Consider the following 23931-nt stretch of genomic DNA (forward strand, 5'->3'; position numbering starts at 1 on the left):
AAATGTGCACATTGCAAAGTATTCCAGAGGAATACTGCCTACACAGTGCCTATTGCAGAATACTTACACCACAGTATGCGATAAGGATGTGACTCAGCCACTTGAGATAATACTCTGGAAAAATATCTGCCTGTGCACAGAAAGGCTTTTTGTAGTAGAAAGAGTCTGATTGCATTTTGCGCCCTTATTGTATAGCAGGATCAGGCCAGGGAAAACTTGGTTTTTCTGCAGTAGAACTTAAGTCCTACTATTATACTTAAGGCCATGAAAGATCCACTGAAACTGATAAGGTCATTTCATGCAGAAAAAAGAGTGCAAGATTTGTTTGTGTCTAGTAGTTCTACAGATTTTGCAAGGCAAAGCTGATGAAGAGAGAGGCAAATTTTGTGTTTCACAGAAGATGATAAAAGTGTATTTGACTAGTCCATAAGGTATGTGGAATTTTGTTCTTTCTTCCTCTTAGAAGTAATAATCTATACACTTTATTGTTGACTAAGAAACCCAAGAAAGAGAGAGAATTCTTTTGTTAATTAATTTAATAGCATTAGGTCTATACTAATTGTAATTATCAAATGACAGACTTGAAAAACCACCAGTTTTGGTCTCCTTGGCAGTCCCTGTTCTAGGAGTGTGTGAAAGCCTAAGGCCCCTTGATCTCTGGATCAGAAAAGCAGCCCCCCCTGAAACTGTCTGAGCTGCTTGTCTCTGGGCTATATGCTCTGATCCTGATCTCAGGTCAGCTGAGGAACCCAACCTGCACAGAAGAGTGCTCTTAGTTCAAGTTAAGGACTTTCACTTACCATCAGCTGCTTCAAATCAGCTCTCTCAGCAGGATTTTTAATTAAACTAGGAAAACAGAAAGTATTACACAAGTTACATACTATTATTTTTAAAAATAAAGATCAAGTTATATCAGGTTGGTATACTGCTTTGGTCCCAAGAAGATACCACTCTAGATAAAAGCATTAGGTAATGTAGTGCCTCTCAAACACAGATCTGGGCCTGTAAGCAATTCCCTTCTGTAGGTTTCACAGGTATAGTTTTAGGCATGAAACCCTGAGTTGTCTGATGCTGTTCAGTGGGGGCAGGAGTGCGTGTCTATAACCAAGCTGGAGAGATCAAATTCCCATTTAAACAAAAACTCAACAATACGAATCGCTTTATCCCTCAGGTTTCTTTTACCCAAGTCTTTTCAACCTCAGTATCAAGTACAGCTATTGTGTTACTGTTCTTCCTTTTGGAAACAGTAAATAAATATATGTAGCTTTTAATAAATAAACTAATTTTCAAACTGTAATGAACTGCCTCCCTTAGCACTGAATATACTGGTTCAGTGCAGGTATCACTGAAGTACACTTGGAAAAGTAAGTAGATGGGAGAATGACTGGTGTGGTAAAGATGTTAGTTCAGTGAAGCACTCAAAGAAAAAAGCATCTGGAGCCTGCAAGACTTCGGCATCATACGGAACAGTCACTGCAGAATGCTGTGAAGGTTACCCTTAAAAGTAAGGATCCTCCTTTAGAAGTGTGTTGTATGATCAGAGTCCGTAAGTACTACGGTGTCTTCAGTGCTGATAAAGTACTAATTTAAGTTGCATACAGAAGCAGAGATCATATCTTGACAAGGGGAACATCTCTCAGCTTTGGGGCTCTCTTTGGATGCATATGATGTCAAGCTGGTGTCTGTAAAATGACCTTTAGGCACATTAACAGTTGGAGAAGGAGGATTATGCTAATTGAAATTACTCCACATTTGCCATGACCTACAAGTAGGGACTCTAATTGCCAAGTTATTGATACACTAAGACAGCAGGGCTGATCCCAAATGCATCCCTTTGCAACTTAGCCATAGAGAAAATACTCACCATTTGTTAACAAAATCTTGAAATTCAGAACCAAACACACCATTGGGCAGTTTTGGAGGTGGCTAAAAAAAAAAAAAACAAAGAAAGAAAAAAAATCAGCAGTCATTCAGCATAACTAATACATGATGATGCACAATCTACCCAGAGATCTACCAATTACATGTCCTATATCTGGGCAAAACTGTAAAGCCCTAGCACTACCCAGGCCTTCCTTCAAAGCAGAGCTCTGAAACAAATGTCAGGCAGATTTCAGCTTCCATGCATATGAATAAAGAATGTGCTGTCACATGATTGATAAAAGTAAAGGTGCTGAGTTTATTACTGACTAATTTTGGTTATTACTCTCACAGCTGCTGCATTTTAGGTGTTTCAGTAATAAATCAGACCAGAGACAGTTTCTATGGTGTGGGGTGTTTTTTGTTGTGCTTTTTTTTTCCTATACACACACCTGAACAGGGTTAACACAGCCTTGAGCCGTCATTAAAGAAGGCTCAGAGCAGCTGGCAGTAATTAGCACTGTGTTATTCTCCTCACTACTAATCTCCAGTTTGGGAAAGGGAAGATACCCTGCACATCATTAGTTCCATAATCCTTTTGATCTAAATATTCTGTCCCAGGGAATGAGATTGTTCAGGTTCTGAATTCAAAAAGAATTCTTATAAAGAAAGAAGAGGTACTATATAAACCCGTGTATTATTGTCTTGTTCTCATGACATTTGCTATAGGATCAGAGTTAAGTTTTCATTCTTACACCATGGGTCCTGCAAGCACACACTTGGGCTACTTGTATGTACAGAGTTGAGACGTGGCCTGCGTTCAGTTACTCACTGACTCACAGTACAGACTTTGTTGCATGTAGCAGCTCATGCGGAAGATCGCTTGCACTACAGCAGAGGTGGCAGAAGATAATCTTGCCAAGTTCTCAATTACTGCAGCTTTTCAGCTTAAACTGACCTCCTCAGCGATGCTACAGGAGCAGGACCACAGTATCTTAAGTAATCCAATGCTAACTCTATTTCAAGAGTTAGTGCTGTCATATTAAGTGTTATGTAATATGCAAAATAGGTTTGTAATATGAGAGAATTGTGCACACAGACGAGGAACAGAAGCAGTTAATCAGTACACGCACAGTAGCATAAGCAATGCTAGTCTTTGCAGGGACCTAGGCACCAGCTGTGCTTTTTAAATAGGAGTGTCAGACACACCTTTATAATTCATTCACCTGGAACAATTATGTTATCCAGCTGTTACAAATGATAGCAACATGAGCATGCATTTTTTTGTTTGGAAGGACACAAGCAGTGGAGTCATGTGAGTTTCAGTAGCACTTGTGAAAATATTGGAAACAGACTATCCATTCTAAAATACCAGTCGGTATTAACTAGCCTTGTAGCTTAGTCATTTGAAAGATACAGTATTATAAATGAGATTATTTAATTTGTTTTAGTCTTATGAACAAAAACCCGGTTTTGCAGATGCTTGATCATACTGTTTGCTATTAACTGTCCTAACAGGTTGCATGATCCAGGCTAGAAAACCCATAAACTTACTTAAATGATGCAAAGAAATGAACTAAAATTGTCCTGGGAATAATTTAAAAATCAAGCCAACACATAACAAGGATGTGTCTCTCATACTGCAGCAGTAAAAGATCAGAAGACCTGGCTTATCCTAACACTAACCCCACACCCCCTCAAATTCTGGAATGCTTTAAAAATTTACAATTGTATTAGCACAAGTGCAAATAGTTGATTACCTCATTGACGATGTAATCAAGAAGTTCAAAGATTGCCATTGGGGGTCTGCTGTCTGGTCCATAGGCTGAGAACAAATTGTGGTAGAGGTGTTTTAAGAAGCTAATAGTCATGCACTCTATTCTTACATAGCACCCAGTAGATTTATAGGAAAAAAAGTGAAACAGCAACAGGGTAATACTTTCATGCAAAGAGACACTGTTTTCAGGTCTGATCCAAACCATTAACTTCACTAGGAATTGTCCTATTGTACTTTGATCAGCATTGCATCTTAGAGAGATGAACCCTATCAACAGAATAGGATCTTAATGGTGCTCATGAACAGCTCAATTATCAACAAAAGGATCTCTGGTCCTTGATTCTCAAACTCAGATACCTCCCCATAACGAGACTGAGCCAGGTGCCCAATACAATCCTGATTTTTTGGAAGTTTAAAGCCACACTATGCAAACTAGTATCAGATAAGGAAGACCTTTAAGCTGACAGAGAAGGGTATTGGAAAAGAATTTAGCAGATTCTTGTAACTTACAGCTCACTGGTCGACCAGGTGTTCTCTGCCTGGGCGAGGTCTCGGTGACTGGAGAATCCCCCTCTACCGGGCAGCCAAACATTAATTCAAGCTCCTTAGAGTCAGGAGGAGGAATCGGGTATCTGCCAATAGCCATTTCTACCAGCGACAATCCCATACTCCATATATCCGACTGCACTGAATAATGAGTTCCCTGTAGTCTTTCCGGCTACAAAAAAAAAGGGAGAGAAGACAGTATTGTAACAAGAAGGAAAAAAACCAAAACCTGCATTTTGCAATAGCCTGGATAAAATGAATGATGAAACCCCAACTTATTAGTATGACACGTTCCAATGAGTGACTTATTGATCTTTTTCTTTAAATATCTCATCTGGAGTTCCAAAAACATTGCATACCACCACTGTAAATAACTTTCAGGCTCTTTAAAAATGATGCTATTATGTTGCTGGTTTACTACTTTAACATAATATCTAGATGTTGCAACTATTCATAATGATGGGATAATTAAAGAACAAGAAAGCAACGGAACTACGGGCAATAAAGATTCACCTCATTTCCCTGAGAAGCTGTTCTTGGTTTTCTGCTTTGGGAAGAAGAGGGAAGGTGACTTTATTGATTCTATATGGGTCCAAAAGTGACCTGGTGCTCTAGGAATAATCTTGTCCTTTGTGACACTTCTCAGCTGACACCATTCTGATAGCTCTCTATAGCAGAAATGCATTTATACAAGGCCTATTACATACATGCACACTGCAGTTTTAGATCCATATTCAAATAATTTCTAAATAAACTGCTGAGCTCTATAATCCATTGAAATTATAATAAAACGTAACATACAAATTGAACGATAAAGTATTATGCAGGGCACAGACCTTTCCTGGAGGTACAATGATTGAAAAATACATACAAGATGGGAAGATAGACATGTGTTCTGCCAGCTTAATGACTTGCACATCATGGCCTGACAAACAAAAATGCAACAGGCTTAAATTTTTCCTCAGGAAAAACCAAATTAGAAGGGGACAAACACAAACACACACAAGTTCTGGATAGATTACATATACATGTTAATGTAAGTATTACGAAAATGTATGCAGGTAAGACAACAGACTCAGCTAAAAATATATTTTGTATTGTTCTTAGGAGACTTGAACACGGGAAAGGTATTTAGGTAAGGGATTTTTTGATAAGTTGAATGATAATTAAAACTGTATCTGGATACCCCAATCACATTGCTCCAAAGATCCTCAGTTCTGATCAGTGTACCCATCTTCTGTTTCTGCCTAAAGAACTAAAACATAAGGTTAGTCCTTAACTAACGCCTTTTGCTTAGTTTTTGCGCTTGCTTTATCGGTACTATGCTAAATGCTGAAGATGGTTTCTGCAATTTTTAATACATCGATCTACATCATCCTTGGATCCATTTTTACTAAGACTTCTCAAAGAAAACGTTCACTTTGCTTTTCTGTTCTCTTTTTAAAAATCAAGGTCATGTTTTACAAAAACAGTGCAGATTTTTGCCTGACTATATGCATCTTTTGGAAAAATATATATAATTTGAAACTTATTCTCATAGAATATATAAGAATGCAGTATTACTGTAAAGTCCCTTCCCTCTGCCATAATGGGTTTTGTTAAATTAGTTTTGCAACATTTACTGAGATTATATTTGAGCCTTCTCCAATGTCCCACCTCAGCTAGTTCCAAAGCCATCTGGATAAACTACACAGTTGCTGAACAGTGGATAAAGGTGCCCCAAAAAAGGGATACACAGTAGATTTTCATAAAATGTAAGCATAAAGGAAGAAGTGAGTGGATGAGAAAAAGCAGGAAACACACACGGTAGTAGTTACACAAAAATAATTAAAATCTAGAAAGTATGTTCAAGTTAAGCATTATTGATTGTACACAACTTCATTTGGTAGAACAGGATGTTGTTTGGCATATAACAATTCTCTAGCTGTTACTTGAAAAAGTATGCTAAGGAAGATGCTGCAAGAAAAGGTACTTCAGGTACTATCAAAAAGAATAAATAAAATCACCATTATGGCTTGGTCTGTGACATATGGTGACAGAGAGCAAAGCTAAATCTCAGTCTGGTAGAAACAATAAATTGAGGAAAACTGAAAGTAGACAGCACTTTACTCTCATTCCTTCTACTAGAAGAAAAAGGGAAAGCCAGTAGTATGTCAAGGGCCCAGAAGAGATGGAGCTGTGAATTTTTTTTGCTAATTAGCAACAGCCCCTAGATGTATGTGGGAACATAAGCCAGGTTTTATTTCAAGTATGTTACCAGTATTAAATGACAAAAAAAAGAGAATACTGTCATTGATGAAGAATACTTGTTGAAATGCAGGTCCCATGCTGAGCAGAAGCAGCATTATTATGCTTTTATCCTTTAAGTTTAAGCCCACACAGTTTCAGTCCTACAGCAGAATCTCTGAACACTCTGATTGTATGAGTTAATTGGTTGTATGCTGAACAAGATGAGTACATTAGAATAAAGAGATCTTATTTCCATTAACTGTGACTTTCACACAATGCAAAGAGTTCCTCTGAAGAGCAAGTTTCAAGGTATTCCTCATATACAGGAATAAAGAACACCCTGTAAATAGTCTCAGATTAGCTGCCATGGCCTTGTCCACACTAGCCACGCCAATGCTTTCTCTTGTTGCTGCAGCCGTTTTGGGTTCCTGGGAACGGTCACAACAGGATCATTAGCGAGGCAGCAGCTTGCCTACGTAAGTGACTGCAGCAAAACGCTGGAGTGGAAAGAGAACCACACTTAATAAGGAAAGCAAACTAGAAATATTGGGCTTTTTTGGAGACACATGTATACAAAATCCAAATGCATTAACCGATTGGATTCTGCAATGTAGATGCAATTGCATCTCTTTTGTAGTGTTATAAAGTATTCCAAGTTGCTTGGCTTTTCTTGCAACAGTTCTTTCCCCCCATACACCATCTGATACGATACTGGAATATTCCCGGAATGCAGGAAGCGCTGAACTGTGAACAGCAGTAGTAACGGCAATAGTTGGTTTCTTGTTTGATTACTGGCATTGTGATAACTCTACCATAACGTATAGTAAACTCAAAGCTGTAAAATCTGTACTTACAGACATGTAGGAGCGTGTGCCAACAAACGAGTTTGCCATAGAATCTATCAGTTGTCCACTGACACCAAAATCACAAAGCTTGATTTCACCTCTAGAGTTTACCAAAATGTTAGATGGTTTAACATCTGGAAAAAAATGAATGGATGATTTATATTTATAATAGATAAAATGGGAAATTTGACAATGAAAGTAACATGAAAGGTGAGAATTACCATATGTCTCCCTTTGTTTCCCTTCTAACTATGACACAATTCTATCCCTTCTCTGGTAATACTCAAGAGAAGAGATTTGGTTCCCTACCGAGGCCCATTTCACAGGCTCTCTATTTAAACAAAAAGAATTTTTTTAAATTACACATGCAAAAAGGCTGTTAGTTTTAAGTTTTGATTTCACTCTGTTTCTTGGCTTTCAAATATTAAGTTTGGGCATCTAAATCCTCCTTGCAATGACTAACATTTGAGATAAATTTGAAAGTGTATGTCAGCATAACTCCTCTTTAATGATGTTCTTTTGCCTAGAAATAATCAATAAAGAGGCCCTACATATTTATTTTACAAAGCTCAATGAACTTCGGCAGCCACACCATCATCCCTAACTTAATCTTCATGTGTACATAAACGTAAATCATCCTATAGCAAAACAGTTCTTGGAGTGTGTTCTTGCTGTTCTGAGTTTTGTTTGGGATTTTTTTGGGGTGCTGGGTGGTTTTGGTTTTGTTCGGTTGTTGTTGTTGGGGTTTTTTTTTTTTTAAAAAGCTCTGAAAAAAATAATTATCCCATTATTGAAATGCTGCATTTAAAATACTTTGAGATTTTGAATTCATCACTTTTTCTAAATGGAAATTTAATAAGGGTCACTGGTAGCTAAGCAACTAATAACAGCTATTTGTGAATACAAAGGTACGGAGAACAATTATTTAGTATTTCTTTTATAGCTGTAAGAAGTTTTTTTACTATACCTTGCTGCTTAGCTGGTCATTACCAATGCATTATAGAGATAAGTAATCAACAGCTCACATTTGAAAAGTAATGCTACAGAAAAAAAGAAAAAAATTGGTTTTGAAGAAAGTGATCAGCTCAGCCTATCAGAATTTCACTTTAGACTATTCAAGAGCAGATCCAGAAGTCTATAGTCTGTAGTGTATTTTCATTTGTTTTTCACTTTTATACACAAATATATTCCAGGTAGCTTTCATTTCAGTGACTGAGGAACTGACCTTAGTTTGTGACGTCAACGGGATGTCACTGGAAAGATGATACTAATGTGACTCCTCATGACTGGAAAAAAAGATCTCCATGCAGAAGATTATGCCTCACTGAACAAGATCCATGGAGATTGGAAATGAAAACAAAACTACATTTTAGCTGTTTCTCCCCCCAGCCCCTTTTTAAAGAACAAAACAAAGCTTGAATAAAATTATCTACTTTTGGAACTTGTGGCTACATTTTCTGGTTCCTGACACCACCTTTCTAGGCGACTGAAACTGTCCAGGCACACTGCAAACAGTGTTTTGTGATGATTTGTGTATACAGAAGTTCTTCTAGGCTCAGCTACCGGACAGCGAGCCTACAGCTTGTCCACCCTACTTGGAGAGAGCATCAGCCCGTAGAAAATCCACACAGTGATCTAACACAAACTACTCCCTGGTCTTAACACAGAGGATCCCAGCTGCTTTTACCAGGTACAGTCTTCCTCCTTATAGAGGGGGAAGAATATAGGCACATATTTTGTGTATGCTACTTTTAATTCCCCATCCCTAGGAAAGAAACTGGCTTATAACATCGCTCTCCTCAATAGAGGCACAGCAGAGGTACTGGGCAGTTTGCGGAGCTGTTCACCAGGCAGGAAACAGAATGTTACACACTGGTTAACTCGGAGCAGGTCTTCAGTCAAGAGAGGTTTTAGAGGCCTTCTGGGCAGACAGCTGAACCTTCTGCAAGTTCTACCTCCTTTGTGCAACTTTTGACTACTACTAGAGACCTCAGCACAAGCACGCTTCACAATGAAAAGGAAGAATCCAGTCTAGGAGCTTGACCTATCAGTTTAAAATTCCAGCAAGGAAAAAACAAAAACCCAACAAAACACCAAAAAACAAAGAACAAGCAGATGTTGGTGCAGCAAAGCAGGCAGCAGAGATTAGAGACTCCCAGCTACACAGGAATCTGCACCTAGAGTTCTATGTAAAAGCAAGGTGGAAAAAAAAAGTTTGCAAAATAAACTGGAAGCACTGCAGAGCCTGAACAAATTACAGATACGGCCTTTAGATTTGTACTGCTTATCTATGCACATCTACTAGTTCAATTCAGAACAAAGACATAAATCCTTGCTTATCTCTACAGCTCATGAATACTTCATGTTCATAATTAAATGGCAAAAAATAACATTAGCATTCCACTGTCAGTGAACCATATGACATTCTCTTTATAAGCATCTTACGTGCTCTAGCATCCACCTGGTCTTTGTGGATTTTTTACCTTCAGTGTTTCTCTAGCTGATAATCCCACAGTGTGCCTTTCTTACAATAGCACAGCAAACCATGACTCCTCACAGGAGTTTTATATAAAGCTTGCCTTTCCCTGAGCATTTTCATTTTCCTCGCAAGGCGCTCAGTGTGATCAGAGTGTGATGTTTGGAACGCTGCTGTCCTTCCACCCCTCTAAATGTAGCATGCTATGCTATTTTTAACTCCAGAGTGTCTGAGCGCTTAAGCAGTTTCTCTGGAAACCAGAGATTTGTATTGCCAAATGGAACAGGAGCGCCAAAGCATCCTTCAAAATGTATTCTGTAACTTGCAAGAAACAGACAAATCTAGAAAGGAGGACCAAGTGTGCTACATAAGTATTAAAGTTTTAAAGAAAATGAAAGGACATTCCATCATCCCAGACAATCCAGAAACAGAGCTGTGCAATTCTAGAGAAGTCCTTAGCCAGTCCAGAGGGATGGATTCATGACACTGAGAAGGGAGCTAGTTAATACAAATAAGTTTCCAGGATTTACAGGATGTCTTGTAATCTCTGTAAGAGGTATGCCTCCTCTGCCTGAGCCCTGCTCTCCCCGCCCAGGCACAAACCTAGTTCATTCTGAAAGAAAGGTGGCCCCGGACGTTATAACACCACCATCAGGCAAGAATTTCTTTTGTACAGAAGTTATGAGTAGCCAGACACTTGAGAACATATTTGTCTTGCAGCACATTAGTGGTATCTTCCAATCAATTTCCCAAGGTAAGATCTCATGAGAATACTCCAGAAACTAGCACACTAGAACAGACCATTGACAGCACTCCGGTTGTGTGGTACCTCCTACTCTGGAGCTGCTGGCTGCAACTGGAGTTCAGAAATCTTGCAAAGCACTTTCTATGCAAGAGGAGACTTTCCAGAAAGAGTTACTCTGCAGACTGTGCTCAAAAAGAACTAAAATTTATGTCCTGATTAACTTATAGGATTTTTATTCATCCAGAGATAAAACACAGCAAAATGTTTTTTGTGTCTTAATAACCTGCAGCAATACACTTTGTAATTAGTTACAGGACATTTCTTTCCTTGTCATTTAGTGCCTTCAGGTATTAACCACAAAGGTAAATAGGACCACAGAAGTAGCATTTTCTGTGCCATTCCCTGTTACAAATACCTTTATTTAACAGAATAGGAGATATTATGAAAATATCTACCATGGCCACGCTCTTTGCCCTTTCCTTTTCTGTGCCTGCTTCGTATCCCACCAGTTTGACTTTCAGAAGTTCTGCAATTTCTATCATGTCTTTTCAGAGAGGACCAAAACAAAGCACGGTAGTCCAGATGAGCTAACAGTCTATAAAAAGACTATATTTTCCATTCCTTCCTTAATAAGCCCTAATGACTTCTTCCTTGAGGTGTCTGTAATGACAAGTGAATACTTTTCCCCAGAGGTCACAGTTAGTCCAGGATACATCTGTGCATGGAAGCAGTTTAAGCTGAACCTCACGTTGAGCAGCTACCGTATTCGATTTGGTGTTTTGCAGTCCTTTGACTGTCATTACTTCTTGATCAATCCAAGTAAATGCGTCACTACCAAGTTTTGCTGATTTATTTTTTTATTATTTTCTTTCAGGTCAGCATTATTATTTGGCTAACAGCAGCCTCTTGCATTCAGAACGCTGCGTGCTAGCTTCTGCCGATAATTATGGAAAAATTAACACCTTACGGAATCTTTACCCTGGAAGACACTCCTGTGAATTTTTGCCCTCTGGTGATGTTGTAAGTCCTTTGTTTTACTGCCCCACACTAATGCCAAAATCTCAATTGCACTAACCACCCTCAACTGCCATCAACTACACCAACATACAGACCCTCACCACTCTCTACTCAAAGAGAGTACTCAATCTCTTATCTTAAAAATAGTACTTTGATGAGGTTGCATAGCCCAAAAAAATAGGTCATCTTCAACTGTTGTCTATGCATTTACTCTATTGGACAGTTCATCAGAACACTAAAAGCTGGACAAATAAAGCATTACCTGAAGACCCTGACTTGATTTAAACTGATTTTTCTTCCCCAGATTTATATACAGTGGAACAAAACCAGTGACATAAACACTTGATTTATAAAATATACATTAATGGGTGAGACTAGTCAAGAAACCAAAAAACAAGCTGGATGCCTATGAGTTTCAAAGGAAGGATCCCATACACAAATTCCTCCTCCAAAGTCTTATTTTGTAGCATTACATGGCATCAAAAAAAAAAAAAAAAAAACAACTCACCAAAAACAAAACCTAACCAAAAATACTGAGAATGGTGTGTTTATTTGCTGGGTAGGCAATACAGCTGTTTTGACATGAAACAGCTCCTTTTTAAATAAAAAGATATAAGCTCACATTTTGCATCTTACTGTTAGAAGATGTTTTATAGCATCATACTTATACTTTTCCTGGTAATCTCAATGGCCAGGTCAATATTACAAACTTTTGCTGATATTGCTGTGCCACACACAAGTAATAAAACACAGTAATGGAATAAATTCCTCCCTGAAAATGCGTTATCACAAGCCTTGCTCTCTTCAGATTTAAGAACAAATTTTTTTGGCCTTATGTTGCTACATACTCATGTTTAGTGAGGACGTCTATTCATTTTTAAGTCTCCCACTCTCACCACAACACAAAACCAAAAAACCTTACTAAGCCAAGCCCACCAATTGCACACATTTTTCCCCAGGAACAGGATGAGTGAGAACAAACAGTACATGTCAGATGTTGGTCACACTATGTCAGTGCAGTGCTAGATAATCACTGAGGGCAAGCTATAGGGGCTAGAGAAAGTAAACCATAAAATCTCCTACTATTATAGCTGTGTCACCAAAATAATAGTGACCCAGTTATATCAGAAGAAATGTGCTTTTACTATTACTATTTATTTCAGCTGGTATCCAAGAAAAAGACAGTCTGGCAAAGCGTAACTTTGCCAGAAAAAGCTTCACCTGCGGTACAAGTATAATATATTGCCATTCTTATACTACAGACCTGGCTTCATTCTGGCTTCACTAGGTAGCATCCTTAACCCAAGGCCATATGACTCTAAGAGTCCTTAACACATAAGAAATTAAAAAAGCCTAAGAAAGTAAGTAAAATTATAATGTAAGAAGGTTTGGGGTTTTTTTTTTTAATTACAAAAAGGCCAAGCATCTAATATATCAAATAGCAGAGAAGGCAGTATATTTACAATGGTATTCTTGCATTTCGAAGCCATGTTTAACATTCAGACATGCATTATCTAAGCATGTTCTGACAACACTAAACACTACTGACACCATTTCAGTCTACATACTTTTTACGTATTACGTTTTTTCCACATGCCAGTCCCTCCTTAATCACAGAGTACCACACAACAGTACAGCCAGTGTACAGCTGAGCATTAGTCAACCTCCAGAAGAGAACTTCACACTGCAGGACATCATCTTGCTCATAAATCTGACATGCAGGAAGCTGAACCAGGGCCCTCCTCAACTAAGATGCTAAGCTGTAATAACTTAGCCTAGTCTGCCAGCTCATAAATGAGATCCAACCTACATGTGGAGCTCTACAAATAACGCACAAAGGGTAACCTGTAAAACAGACAGACTGGTGGACAGTATCAAAGATAGGAGCCAGCAAGTTTGTCTCCATATGTCAAGAGATGTAAACATTGTTCTCACTGGTTTTCCTCTTAGCTGCTAGCACTAGCTTTGATCAACTTCCAAAAATGTCATTTTAGCTCCCACTTTATCAGATGTCACACATTTCAACGACAGTTTCTGCAAAAAGTGTACAAGGTCACATATTCCTGATGTCATCAGAGCACACAGCATGAAAACTGAGCTGAAAAAATAAAAACCACAATTTGTACATGGAATTTTACACTGCAGGGCACATTCAATCTAGTAACACTGGAAGCAACATAGAAAAGGAACTTTTGTTGGTTCATGCACTTAAAGTGTAATCTCTGATGTAGCCAACACTATGAGGTTAAGCTGCACTTACACAAGATCAGAAGGGCTTTATTTTGAATTTATCAGATTTACAGATTGTAAAACTGGGGGGAAAAAAAAAATTACTGTCTCAGCAGCCAGCTGAGCAAGAGCAACCTAAAAAAAAACCCCAAGCAACCAACCCCAGGTAACAAACCACTGCTGTGGCTGAATTGAAAACTTACAAGATACAACAGTCAGTCTTCCAGTAAGCCCTAAAATAAGATGATCTCTTTTCCAGGAGTCTCCCTTATGCTCTGAACAGAGACAAATGACTTCACAACTACTATCAGAAATCTCTACAGTGTCTACCTCCAGCCTCCTTTCTCCAGAAGGGAGCTATATTTGATTGTTAAAAAAAAGCAACAGAAATGTGTAATAAACATAGTCTATTTCATGTGTAAGCTGATCCTATAACAAATTGTATAAACTAGGATTGCTAATTACTCTTTCTGGTCCAGCCAACAAATGTAAACTCAGACACATATTAGTGTCTGATGAAGATATTTTTATAATCTGAAGATTGATTTCCTACGGTACAAAACTCACCGAACAGTTGGCATGGTTTACGCATATTGCATGATCACTGCAATGAATAGCACCATTCAAACAAAAACATGAAATGCTTCATCTCCAGTCTTCAATTTACACTCACATCAGGAATAATGGAATTTATTACTTTACCGTATCAAGTGTCATTTTTGTTTAATGGAACATGCAACAGATTAATGAAAGAGCTGGATTTTAAAAAGGGCAACTATAAGCTAAAAATAAGGCATGGAATTTATTTTACAGTAAAGTAACTAAAGACCCCAGGAGTGTATAAGCGACACTCATTTTTACATAGCTTCACCATGTTTTTAGAATCATTTAAGTATAAAAGAGATGCAATTCTGCACGATAGATGTCTATAAATAGCATGGGAATATAAGACAGCTGGTAGAAATAGTGACTTTCTTTTAAAAGTTTTAATGGCAGTAACGAGTGTTGAACTGCCAAATTAATTTTAGGTCAGAGGTTTTAATTGTGAATCTCTCCAAAGATTTTGTTGTCACACTTAATAGATCTGTTACTATCAAAAGACTAGCACTTGCAATGAAGAAATAGATACAGTGGGACAATGCTTTTTAATGCAGTTTTCTTCATAAAGAGTTAATTTGCCATTACAAAACCCCCTTCACAGGTATCTTATCTTAACTGTCTTCTGCTCCTCTTTCTCTCTTAGCTGAGTATAGGAATGGAAACTACATGAAGAGCTTACCTCCATACATACGGCCTCATTTCAAGTGCTGACATTTCTAAGAAGGTTACTGCCCACAACTATACTAGACAGGGTATATCTTCACTGCAGCTACAAGGCAATAGTTAACTTGGCCCAAGTGCCACTACTGCAGGTAGAAATGTTTGAGAGTTTCTTCAGTACATAGTATTGTCCAAGACTGCAGCCTCTGCTTCTGTACCTGTCTGTGTTTACCTAGAAGTTTATCATGTACTTTTTTGTGTTGAAAAAGCATTCTCAGAAAATGCAGGAAGACTTATTTGCTATTTAAAGGAAACAGATATTGAATCACTCAGGTCCTTCAACATATTCCTATCTTCACTGCAAAGGGAGTACTTCTGGTCTCAAGTTAGATTCCCAGCTCTAGCACATGCTCCCAACTAGCCAAATCACTCTGGCAGCAAGCAGCTTCAAACACAGAACTTGCAGACAGAAATTCTGTGTGCACGTGTAATACAAGCATACCGGGTTTTAGCATGGATTATAAACCCAGGTAAGCTGCAGTAAGATAGCAGAAGTTGAAGATGCATGATAGTCATAGTAAGACATTTGGATTAAAAAAAAAGTTTGCCTTACACAACCTGAGAAAAACCCTCCGAACCAAAGTCATATTGAACCATAAAGAACCAATCATAGAAAAAGCATGTATTTTAACTTGAATAAAAATTATACTCAAGAAAAGTTACAATGTAAAATTTTCTCACCTCTGTGCATTATTTTATGCTTTTCTCTCAGATATGTGAGTCCTTTTATTACCTAAAGAGAAAAAGAAGTTTTCAATTTATGAAACAGAAGAGATAATTGCACATGCTTTGTCTGTACAAGAATTCCAACTGAATGCAACACAACAGAAATCCTAAAATGTAATCACTACAAATCAATATTTTTTTTTAATTTGTATCTCAAGCTCAGACTAGAAAAACAGAGTCAACCAACCCCTTACTGGAAGTTTTGCATACACAGCTTGTTCACAATAGATATGAAAAGGTAACATTCAAATATTTTTAATGAAATGTTAATTCTGTTCTTATCCAGAAGCATCAGCTGATACAAAAGCAGAAAATCAAAGCAAACACAATAGAATGTGTTACTCATTCTAATGCCCTGAGCTACCAAATAATGACATGTACAAAGACTGCTTTTTAAAAGAAAGCAACACACTTAAAAATCTGGTAGTACTTCTCTCTCCCACATCCTTCAGTCCTGAAGTGGCGGCTTCCTGGATCTGGCATTACCACACCAAGACACAAATGTACCGATTTCCAGCCTTTAAGAGCTATGAGCATACTTACCGCAATGCTAACTTTGCCCAGTATCTGCTCTGGAATTCTTCCAGCCTTTTTCAGTACTTGATCCAAGGAACCACCATCCTAGTAATAAATGTTTGAATAGTCAAACTTTAATCAAATTACTCTAAAACATTTTAAACAGGACTGTAGTCTGAAGCCTAAATTTGGTGAGAAAAAAAAATGTTGCTTTTCATGTTTGATTTAACATTGTTATGGTGCATATCTGAAAAAAAAAAATCACTCCTCGGCAGGAATCAATCAGTTTTATGTTTATTTTAAGCAAACATTTGGCCAGTAATAACATCCACTCAAACAAACACTTCACACAATGATACTTCCATACTAGTATTTCCATGGTTTGGCTCTTGTTAAGGAAGTACTGTCCACAAAACAGCTGTTGACCAAGCATTAGGAATTTTACAGATTTCTGTAGCTTTCAGACCAATGCAACATGCATTAATGTGCATTGCTTTTTTCTTGTCACAACCATCACATGATACTTTCTCCCCCTCCAAAGACAGAGTGAGGAAGATTGAAGAAGCATAGAAGATTTTATGATCCTGATGACAAGCATGAAAATTCATCACACTGGAAGAGACAGTTCTCTTCCTGAATATAATGTGTGCCAGTGCCACCCCATGATCATAATTAAACCCAGATCCCTGTCCCATCATCCCCCAGATGAGATCCTACACAGAGAAAGTTGGCCCTCTCTTAGTTCTGCATATCCAGGGTGACCATCAACTTCCAAGGATGGAGGGTTGATTTGGCACGGCTCTCAAAGAACGAAAATAGGAAGAAATGTTTTTGAAGTTTCATGGTAAGTAACAGTCTTGCTAGTCTTATTAGGTTAAATAAATTGAATGCATGAACACATAGCCCCCAGCAAAGTCAAATGTATTCCACTGTTGCTAAGGGCTTCTGAGAAAGAAAACTGTAAAAAATGCTATTTATTTTTAGCAACTGATTCAACAATAGGCTTGTGCATAAGTTCTAGATTCTCTAGAATAGAGAATATACAATCAAAGAAGAAACTAGAAAGTTATTTCTCAAATTAAAAAACAGTATCGTGTTGTCCAGACCAGCATTTGCTATCTCCCAGTACTCGAGACAAAAATCCAACTTGAGAAAGTAATTGCCTTCTGCCTTAACCTATCCTTTGGAAGTGTTCATCACCATTTATACATGTAAAGAGAAAAGCCAGAATGCAAAGTTTTATTATTTAAGGACTAAAATCTAAAACTCTTATGAGAAGGAAAGTATACAAATACTTACTTGATCATGTATTTTTGTAAAAAACACACCCACATACACCACACGATTAAAAATATACCAACAGAAAAAAATGTCTATATAAATCTTTTATATAACCAGTCTGCATTTCTGGACAGCTGTCTCTGCTGAGACACCAGTATATTAACAAAGATTTCACATCGGAAAAAAACACTTTTTTTTTCCCCCCCTTCCTGAGGACTAGCTCCAATCCTGGAAGAGGCTGAATACAACTCAATTGCCTAGTGTTGGCTGCAACCTTCAGTGCCTTTCAGGAGCAGACTCCAATCCTTTCACCTGTTAAACACCTGCTGCTAAGCAAAGTTATGCATTGATTTTGAATTTATGTACCTAAAAATACCAAACACTCAAGTCTTCAAGTTCCATGCCTTTTCCACCTCCACTTTTGGTTCATATTCATACTTATGTTTTGTAACTCACTGTTAAAAATAAAAATTTTGACTGACAGTAATTGAAAAAAAAGATATGTGCAAAAAAGACAATGGAGATTCTCATCTAATCTTTTATCCAGGAGGAGACCAAGAACTTCCACCTAACGATCTGCATTAAGCCAACAGCTTAATTAAGACTACAATTTAAATAGTCCGCCTTCTCTTTCTATTTCGTATCTTACTGATCAATTGTTCTACGTGTAAAATCTTGTATCCAGTTTGACTTAGACCAGATTCAGCACTGAAACACCAGATTTCATACTGCCTTCTCTTAAATTGAAGATATGTCTACTGTCAGATATATCCTTCCCTCCTTAGGAACTTGCAAACCCTGATAGCTCCTGTTAATTTTCTCATTGACAAATAAATTGAGATTCTTTAGGCCTTTTATTTCTACACATCATTATATGCCGCCGCCACCACCTCTCTTTTGGCATGCGTTAACATACACGTTCTTTTAGCAATTGCAGATGTGCACATTTGTGACATTTAATAATGTATTCTGAAACGATGCCCAGACAGTCATTTTTAACATCTATTTTCCTATTTTTCATTATTGTTTTCAATTTTGAGAAACTAACTTCTTTATAATTCCCAATAGCCATTTGTATTTTGGGGTATGCACACCTTCTATTCGGCTAGCACATGCTTAAAAACTGGATCATGATCGCTCGTTCCTAGGCAACCATCGATTTCTTCTAAAAATTTCCGTAAGAGAAGACCAGAGAAGCATTAAAACAATCACATGTATTTTCCAGGAAAAATAAGGTTTCCTCTCCAAAGAAACAGTTTTTTCAGGGAAAAAATAAAAAGGTCTTCAGATTTATTGTATTTCATATTGTTAAAAACATCCTCTACTAACCAAGCGAGGCAAAAAATTTGACTGACCTTTAATTACAGAAAATTTACTTTTAGTGTTTGGCTCCATATGGTTAGAGAAAGGCAAACAGATGCTGAGAAGAACGTGTACTTTTCTATTAAAAAGAAACACAGTTAAAAATATTTTTGGCATTAAAAAAGTTGTATAAAGATCCTTTCGGGCTTATTCACTTCCTGTGCACTATTCATTACGCTTGCATTTTCTGTAAAATTTGGGGGGAAAAAAAAGGAAACAAAATATGGATTCTTCTAAATAAGAATAAACTAGATTCTCATTATCATAGTTACTAAGGACTACACAGCTGTAGTATCAGAGTGATCTAGTCCATTCTGCATAAAAAATCAGAACAAATGTCTAAGTAGCAGAATTCGGTAAATATTTTTAAATAAAACAAAACAAAAAGGACCATGGATAAAGGAGAAGCAATTGGAAGACTACACTTGTCCAGCTTAGACTTCTACAGAACAGCAGATACTGTAGAAAGGGATAAAAAAGATCATATCAGTCCCAGCCTCAGATTTGCAGAGTAAATCCAAAACACAGTATTTGATTCTTTATTCATGCAGAAAGGTCTACTTTGTTAACTTAAGTCCTGTTGACACTCAGGTTTTTGTATTAATGGTCTGTTAATAACTTCAAGCTAAGACAGATTTCTATGTACTTACCATATGTTCCATGCAAATGCTGATTTCTCCATCACTGTAAAAAGCTCCATAAAAGCCCACTATGTATGGAGAGTTGCACTCGTGTAGAACTTGCAGTTCACGAATGATCTGGTTTCGAATAGCTGGCTTGATCTCTAGATGAATTAACTGTAAAATAATCCACTCATCATTTTCTTAGTGGCAAAGCGCCATTCAGAAGGAACAGGTTGTTCAGAGAGGTTTTCAATACCTAGCTGGATAAGGCCCCGAGCAGCCTGCTCTGATCTCATAGCTGACTCTGCTTTGAGCAGGAGGTTGGACTACATGACCTCCTGAGGCCCCTTCCAACCAGAATTATTCTACGACTTAACTGAAAGGCAATCCATCCTTATTTTCTTAGTGGCAAAGGGAAAAGAAAACAGTACAATACAGCATGAGAAAGTTGAAACATCAGCACCCATGAAAAGGTGGGATTTCCATCTCTTCTTTTCACAAAATACTTCTCTATCAGAAACTTTTTGTTTCAGCACATTTTCCTCGCTTATCTCTTTGTTATGGACAGTTCAGAAACTGAAGCTCTTTATGTTGAAGAAACCCATGAACAAATATCTAAAGGAAATGTGTCGAAGACATATTGACTCAGAAGCAGCAGCTGCTGAAAAATACCTGCACAGGTGTTTGTAAAAGCATTAGTGGAAGGAATGAGCTGAACCTCATATTAAAAACTCCCCAAACTGAATCTAAATCTAAAAGGGAGATTACATAAAATACTTTGCTCAGTTAGACTGTATCTCATATAATACAAAAAGTGTATTTCTTTTGTGAAAGGGAACATTAAAAGACATTATGGAAATCAAATTTTAGTCAATATATGAAAGAAAAATTGCAGTTCAGCAAACATCTCAGTTGCATCAAATATTAATGAATTGGGGCAAAATTTCCTATTAAACCTACAGTAGGTGAGAAAAAAAAATCAATTAAATTGATTTAGTTCAAGAAAACCTCAGTGATTCGTGTATTTTGTAATTCTCAACCTCAGAAGTGGGCATTTTTCTTTGTTTCTCTCCAAACTGTCAGTGTACTTAGCACTGTTTATTCTTAAAGTCAGTACATGCACATTTTCCTTTAGTTTGCTAAAGATGACAGTGTACTCCTCTCAAAAAAAAAAACTGAAGTCTTTCAACTTCTCAATTTAAAAAATTGAGGTTTTCAGCAGTATAACAATGGGATCTGGAATTTGAGCATAACCTGTGTTTTATCCTTCTCAAAGGCCAGGTTATGTTTCCCATGAACCACAGTAGCCTGCCTGCCATCTCACCCACGGCAGTACAATGGCATGTGTCCTGACACACTGCCTCGTAAAGTGCCACCTGTGCAAAGAACTTCGCTCTTGGAAGGAAGAGGGATGAGGTACCTGAACAGAAATAATCAGGCAGTAGCAGAGATGTATTTCCCTTACTGTATTTGGTTCCCAGAGATATTCAGAGAAAGTGAAAGCTCCTCACATAAACGAAATGAGAATTAAAACATCAAGCTATTTCAGTTAAAAAGAAAAAAATCTCAGTTCTCTTACAAACTAGGTCACAACTGCTATTGGTTGTAAAGCATAAAGCTGAATCATTGAAAAATACTCTCGCCAGAAGGACAAGTACCTTTTTGCACAGAAGCCACCTGCACCCCATGATGAAACTATAAAACAGGAGATGTCACTGTACTCCAATGCATTCCCTCATTCTCAGTTTTTTTGAGTTCTCATTTTTTCCAGTACCATTCAGAGGCCCTTTTCTGGTCTGCAGCTGTGAAGGAAGATCTTGGGACAGGTGATATCTTTTCCATTCCTCTAAACTTATGTCACAGAATATTGTCACTTTTCCCTTATTTATACCTTTCAGTAACTTCTTTTAGGCCTTCTACTCATTAGCAAGTCTACCACATTTTCTTTGAAAGACGTATAACCAGCTGAAAAGATCGTATTTGTCAAAAGGGGGAGTGAGGAACTGCAAAAAGGGGGAATGAATGCCTATCCTTTCATTGTTAACACATGGGACACTTTCTGAAAAACTGGGAAGTTTAGGATAAGCAAGTGCAACCTTTCCTACTTTTTGAAACACATCAACTTCTCTGAAAGTTGGCATTAAATAGTCATTTTTTTTGTGTGTCAACACCACTTGTTTCTCTAAATAGTCACTCTATTTCATCAGAGACAACCTCCTTAATAAAAATCATCCCTAAGTTCCTGGTTTTGAGGCACTCACCTTTCTTGCCATTATGAGACCAGAAGGCTTATGAGATACTTTAAAGACCACACCACCATTTCCTGCTCCCAGCTCACTGATCTTCTCAAAGTCGTCATCCTTCAGCTCTCCAACTTTTTGTTTCTGGGTAAGGAAAGCTTCAAGGCGCTTTCGCTGCTGTTCATCCAACTCTAGTTCTTCCAGCTTCTTCTGAAGTGCTTCCAAATTTGTCCTGTACAACAGAGAAAGAACAGCTTGATTATTAAGCTGTTTGAGCTCACCCAGCAGTGTTGCAACAGGAAGAGCAATAGAGCACTGAGGTCAGAGATTAAATCCACCACATTTTTGCACCTATATACATTATCTAGAAGGACCTGACTTGTACAGTCATCCCCATGAGAGACATATATTATTGGAACTCTGATTTAAGTAAACAGTATTTTATTCCAGATAAAACAATGACATAAACACAGACAGATGATACAGAGTTTCCCCATCTTTGAGGTTCTATCCAAATTCATGCATGTTAAGTTTCACTACCTACAGGAGTGGCTTAATGACTCAGCAGTTATGATCAGCTATCTCATGAATCACAGCACATCAAGCTATTTTTAGTTTCGCATTTTCAAGGATTGTGTTGTAATCTCCTACAGAGTTTGTCTAAATATTTTATCTACGAATTTTCACATAACTATATAACTAATAATCCATTCAGAAGCTTCTTATTTAGATACCAGTAAAGCGTTATCAAGCACGGCTGAACAAACATGCATTAAAAACACGGCCACTGGAAACACAGAAGTCTTTTTTTTTTTCCCTCAAGTTTAACTGGGGAAAAGAAACAGCCCAAGGTTTTAAGTTTACTTTTTCTTTTGTTTAAGGGCACATCTACTAAAAACCTAGGTTTAACATCATTAGGCAGTACAAAATAGAAATACAAAACTTTAAACAGTAGTTAAATTTGGGACTACAGGCAGAAGTTCAGTTTCCCAGGAAGATTCTTTTTTAATAACTTAACTTCAGATCCTATGAAAATGCTTCATTCCAATAACATGACAACTTAAAAGCTCATTTAAAATTTCCCACTTCCAACTGCAACAGTAAGTTGCTGCAAGAGTAAATATTTAACAGCAAATATACGTTTTCCTTAGCCAAATTTAATGCAATGTTCTCAGGGAATACAGTGTTGCTAGGATGAAAAACTTGAGGAACAGAGTCTACTTCAGAACCTAAACCACTTCCCATTAAAAAAATATAAATTTCACCAATAATCAAGAAAACTATTTCTATTCATCACTTCATAAAATGTCCACTTTCAAAACATGCTGTACAAAGAGACATTCTCTGAGTGCCCAGAAAGGGGCTGCTCAATTGAGAAGATACAAGGTTGATTCTCCGTAGAAGCAACAACAAATAACCCCCAGACTCAACAGAAAGGCAGAATAATAGGATGAAACCCTCAACTCATTCATCAGAGTCTGCATTTCCAGGCAGGATAACAATCTTGGTTTGACTGTATCTAAGGTTTAATCGAGGCAAATAAAAATAATACAAATATTCACAGCTCTTCCTTACTAAACAATCACTCTGAAAGTTTAAGCAATGACGCACTCCTACTTCATTTATCAGTTTAAATATGTTAGACAGGATGCAATTGCTAAGCTAACCTAGGAAGTGATAATGCTTAGAAAAGCTAAACTGAGGAAATAGAATGAGACCTTTGATGGAAAGGAGAGTTCTGTTCAGTCTGTTATTTTGACATTTTAATAGTTCAAGCATGAAATTACCACGCAACACTTGTGAGCAAGTTTCACAAAACACTCACCCTGAGCAAATGTAATTTGGCAATGCTGCTCAAAACCAGAACAGTCTTACATAGTAAATTTCCATGTATTTATTCTACTGTAGTTATACTACCAAAAGTGTCTCTATCATAGTAGAAAAATAATTTCATTCTGGTGCAGATACTTCATTTCCAGGATATCCTACAAAGAGAAACACACTCTTCTTTCTGTCCTGATACCATGCTTCACACCAGTATAATCATACTGGAATATAATCATACTGGAATATAATCATACAACAAATATCCTAGAGCATCCCTGATGAGAAATTTCCCTGTGTAGATAAGCATGGCTT

At 37.4% G+C, this 23931-nt stretch overlaps 1 protein-coding gene across 4 annotated transcripts in view; it reads right to left on the reverse strand.

Annotated features, from left to right (window-relative positions):
• MAP2K1 (mitogen-activated protein kinase kinase 1) overlaps window positions 1-23931 on the reverse strand; it is a 41146-nt gene that overhangs the window by 1096 nt on the left and 16119 nt on the right. For 2 of the 4 annotated variants that reach the window (XM_075159732.1, XM_075159728.1), the window contains exons 2-10: window positions 21814-22024; window positions 19580-19726; window positions 16314-16391; window positions 15726-15777; window positions 7267-7391; window positions 4148-4355; window positions 3621-3685; window positions 1865-1926; window positions 801-846 (exon numbers count right to left, since the gene is read on the reverse strand). In XM_075159732.1, coding sequence (XP_075015833.1) covers window positions 801-846; window positions 1865-1926; window positions 3621-3685; window positions 4148-4355; window positions 7267-7391; window positions 15726-15777; window positions 16314-16391; window positions 19580-19726; window positions 21814-21825 — 795 coding nt within the window. In that variant the 5' untranslated portion in view covers window positions 21826-22024. Of the gene's footprint in view, window positions 1-800; window positions 847-1864; window positions 1927-3620; window positions 3686-4147; window positions 4356-7266; window positions 7392-15725; window positions 15778-16313; window positions 16392-19579; window positions 19727-21210; window positions 21355-21813; window positions 22025-23931 lie in introns of those variants that run through there. The other 2 variants (XM_075159730.1, XM_075159729.1) reach the window with 2 other exon arrangements.

Source organism: Calonectris borealis, chromosome 11, assembly GCF_964195595.1.
Source record: "Calonectris borealis chromosome 11, bCalBor7.hap1.2, whole genome shotgun sequence".
Taxonomy (NCBI): Eukaryota; Metazoa; Chordata; class Aves; order Procellariiformes; family Procellariidae; genus Calonectris; species Calonectris borealis.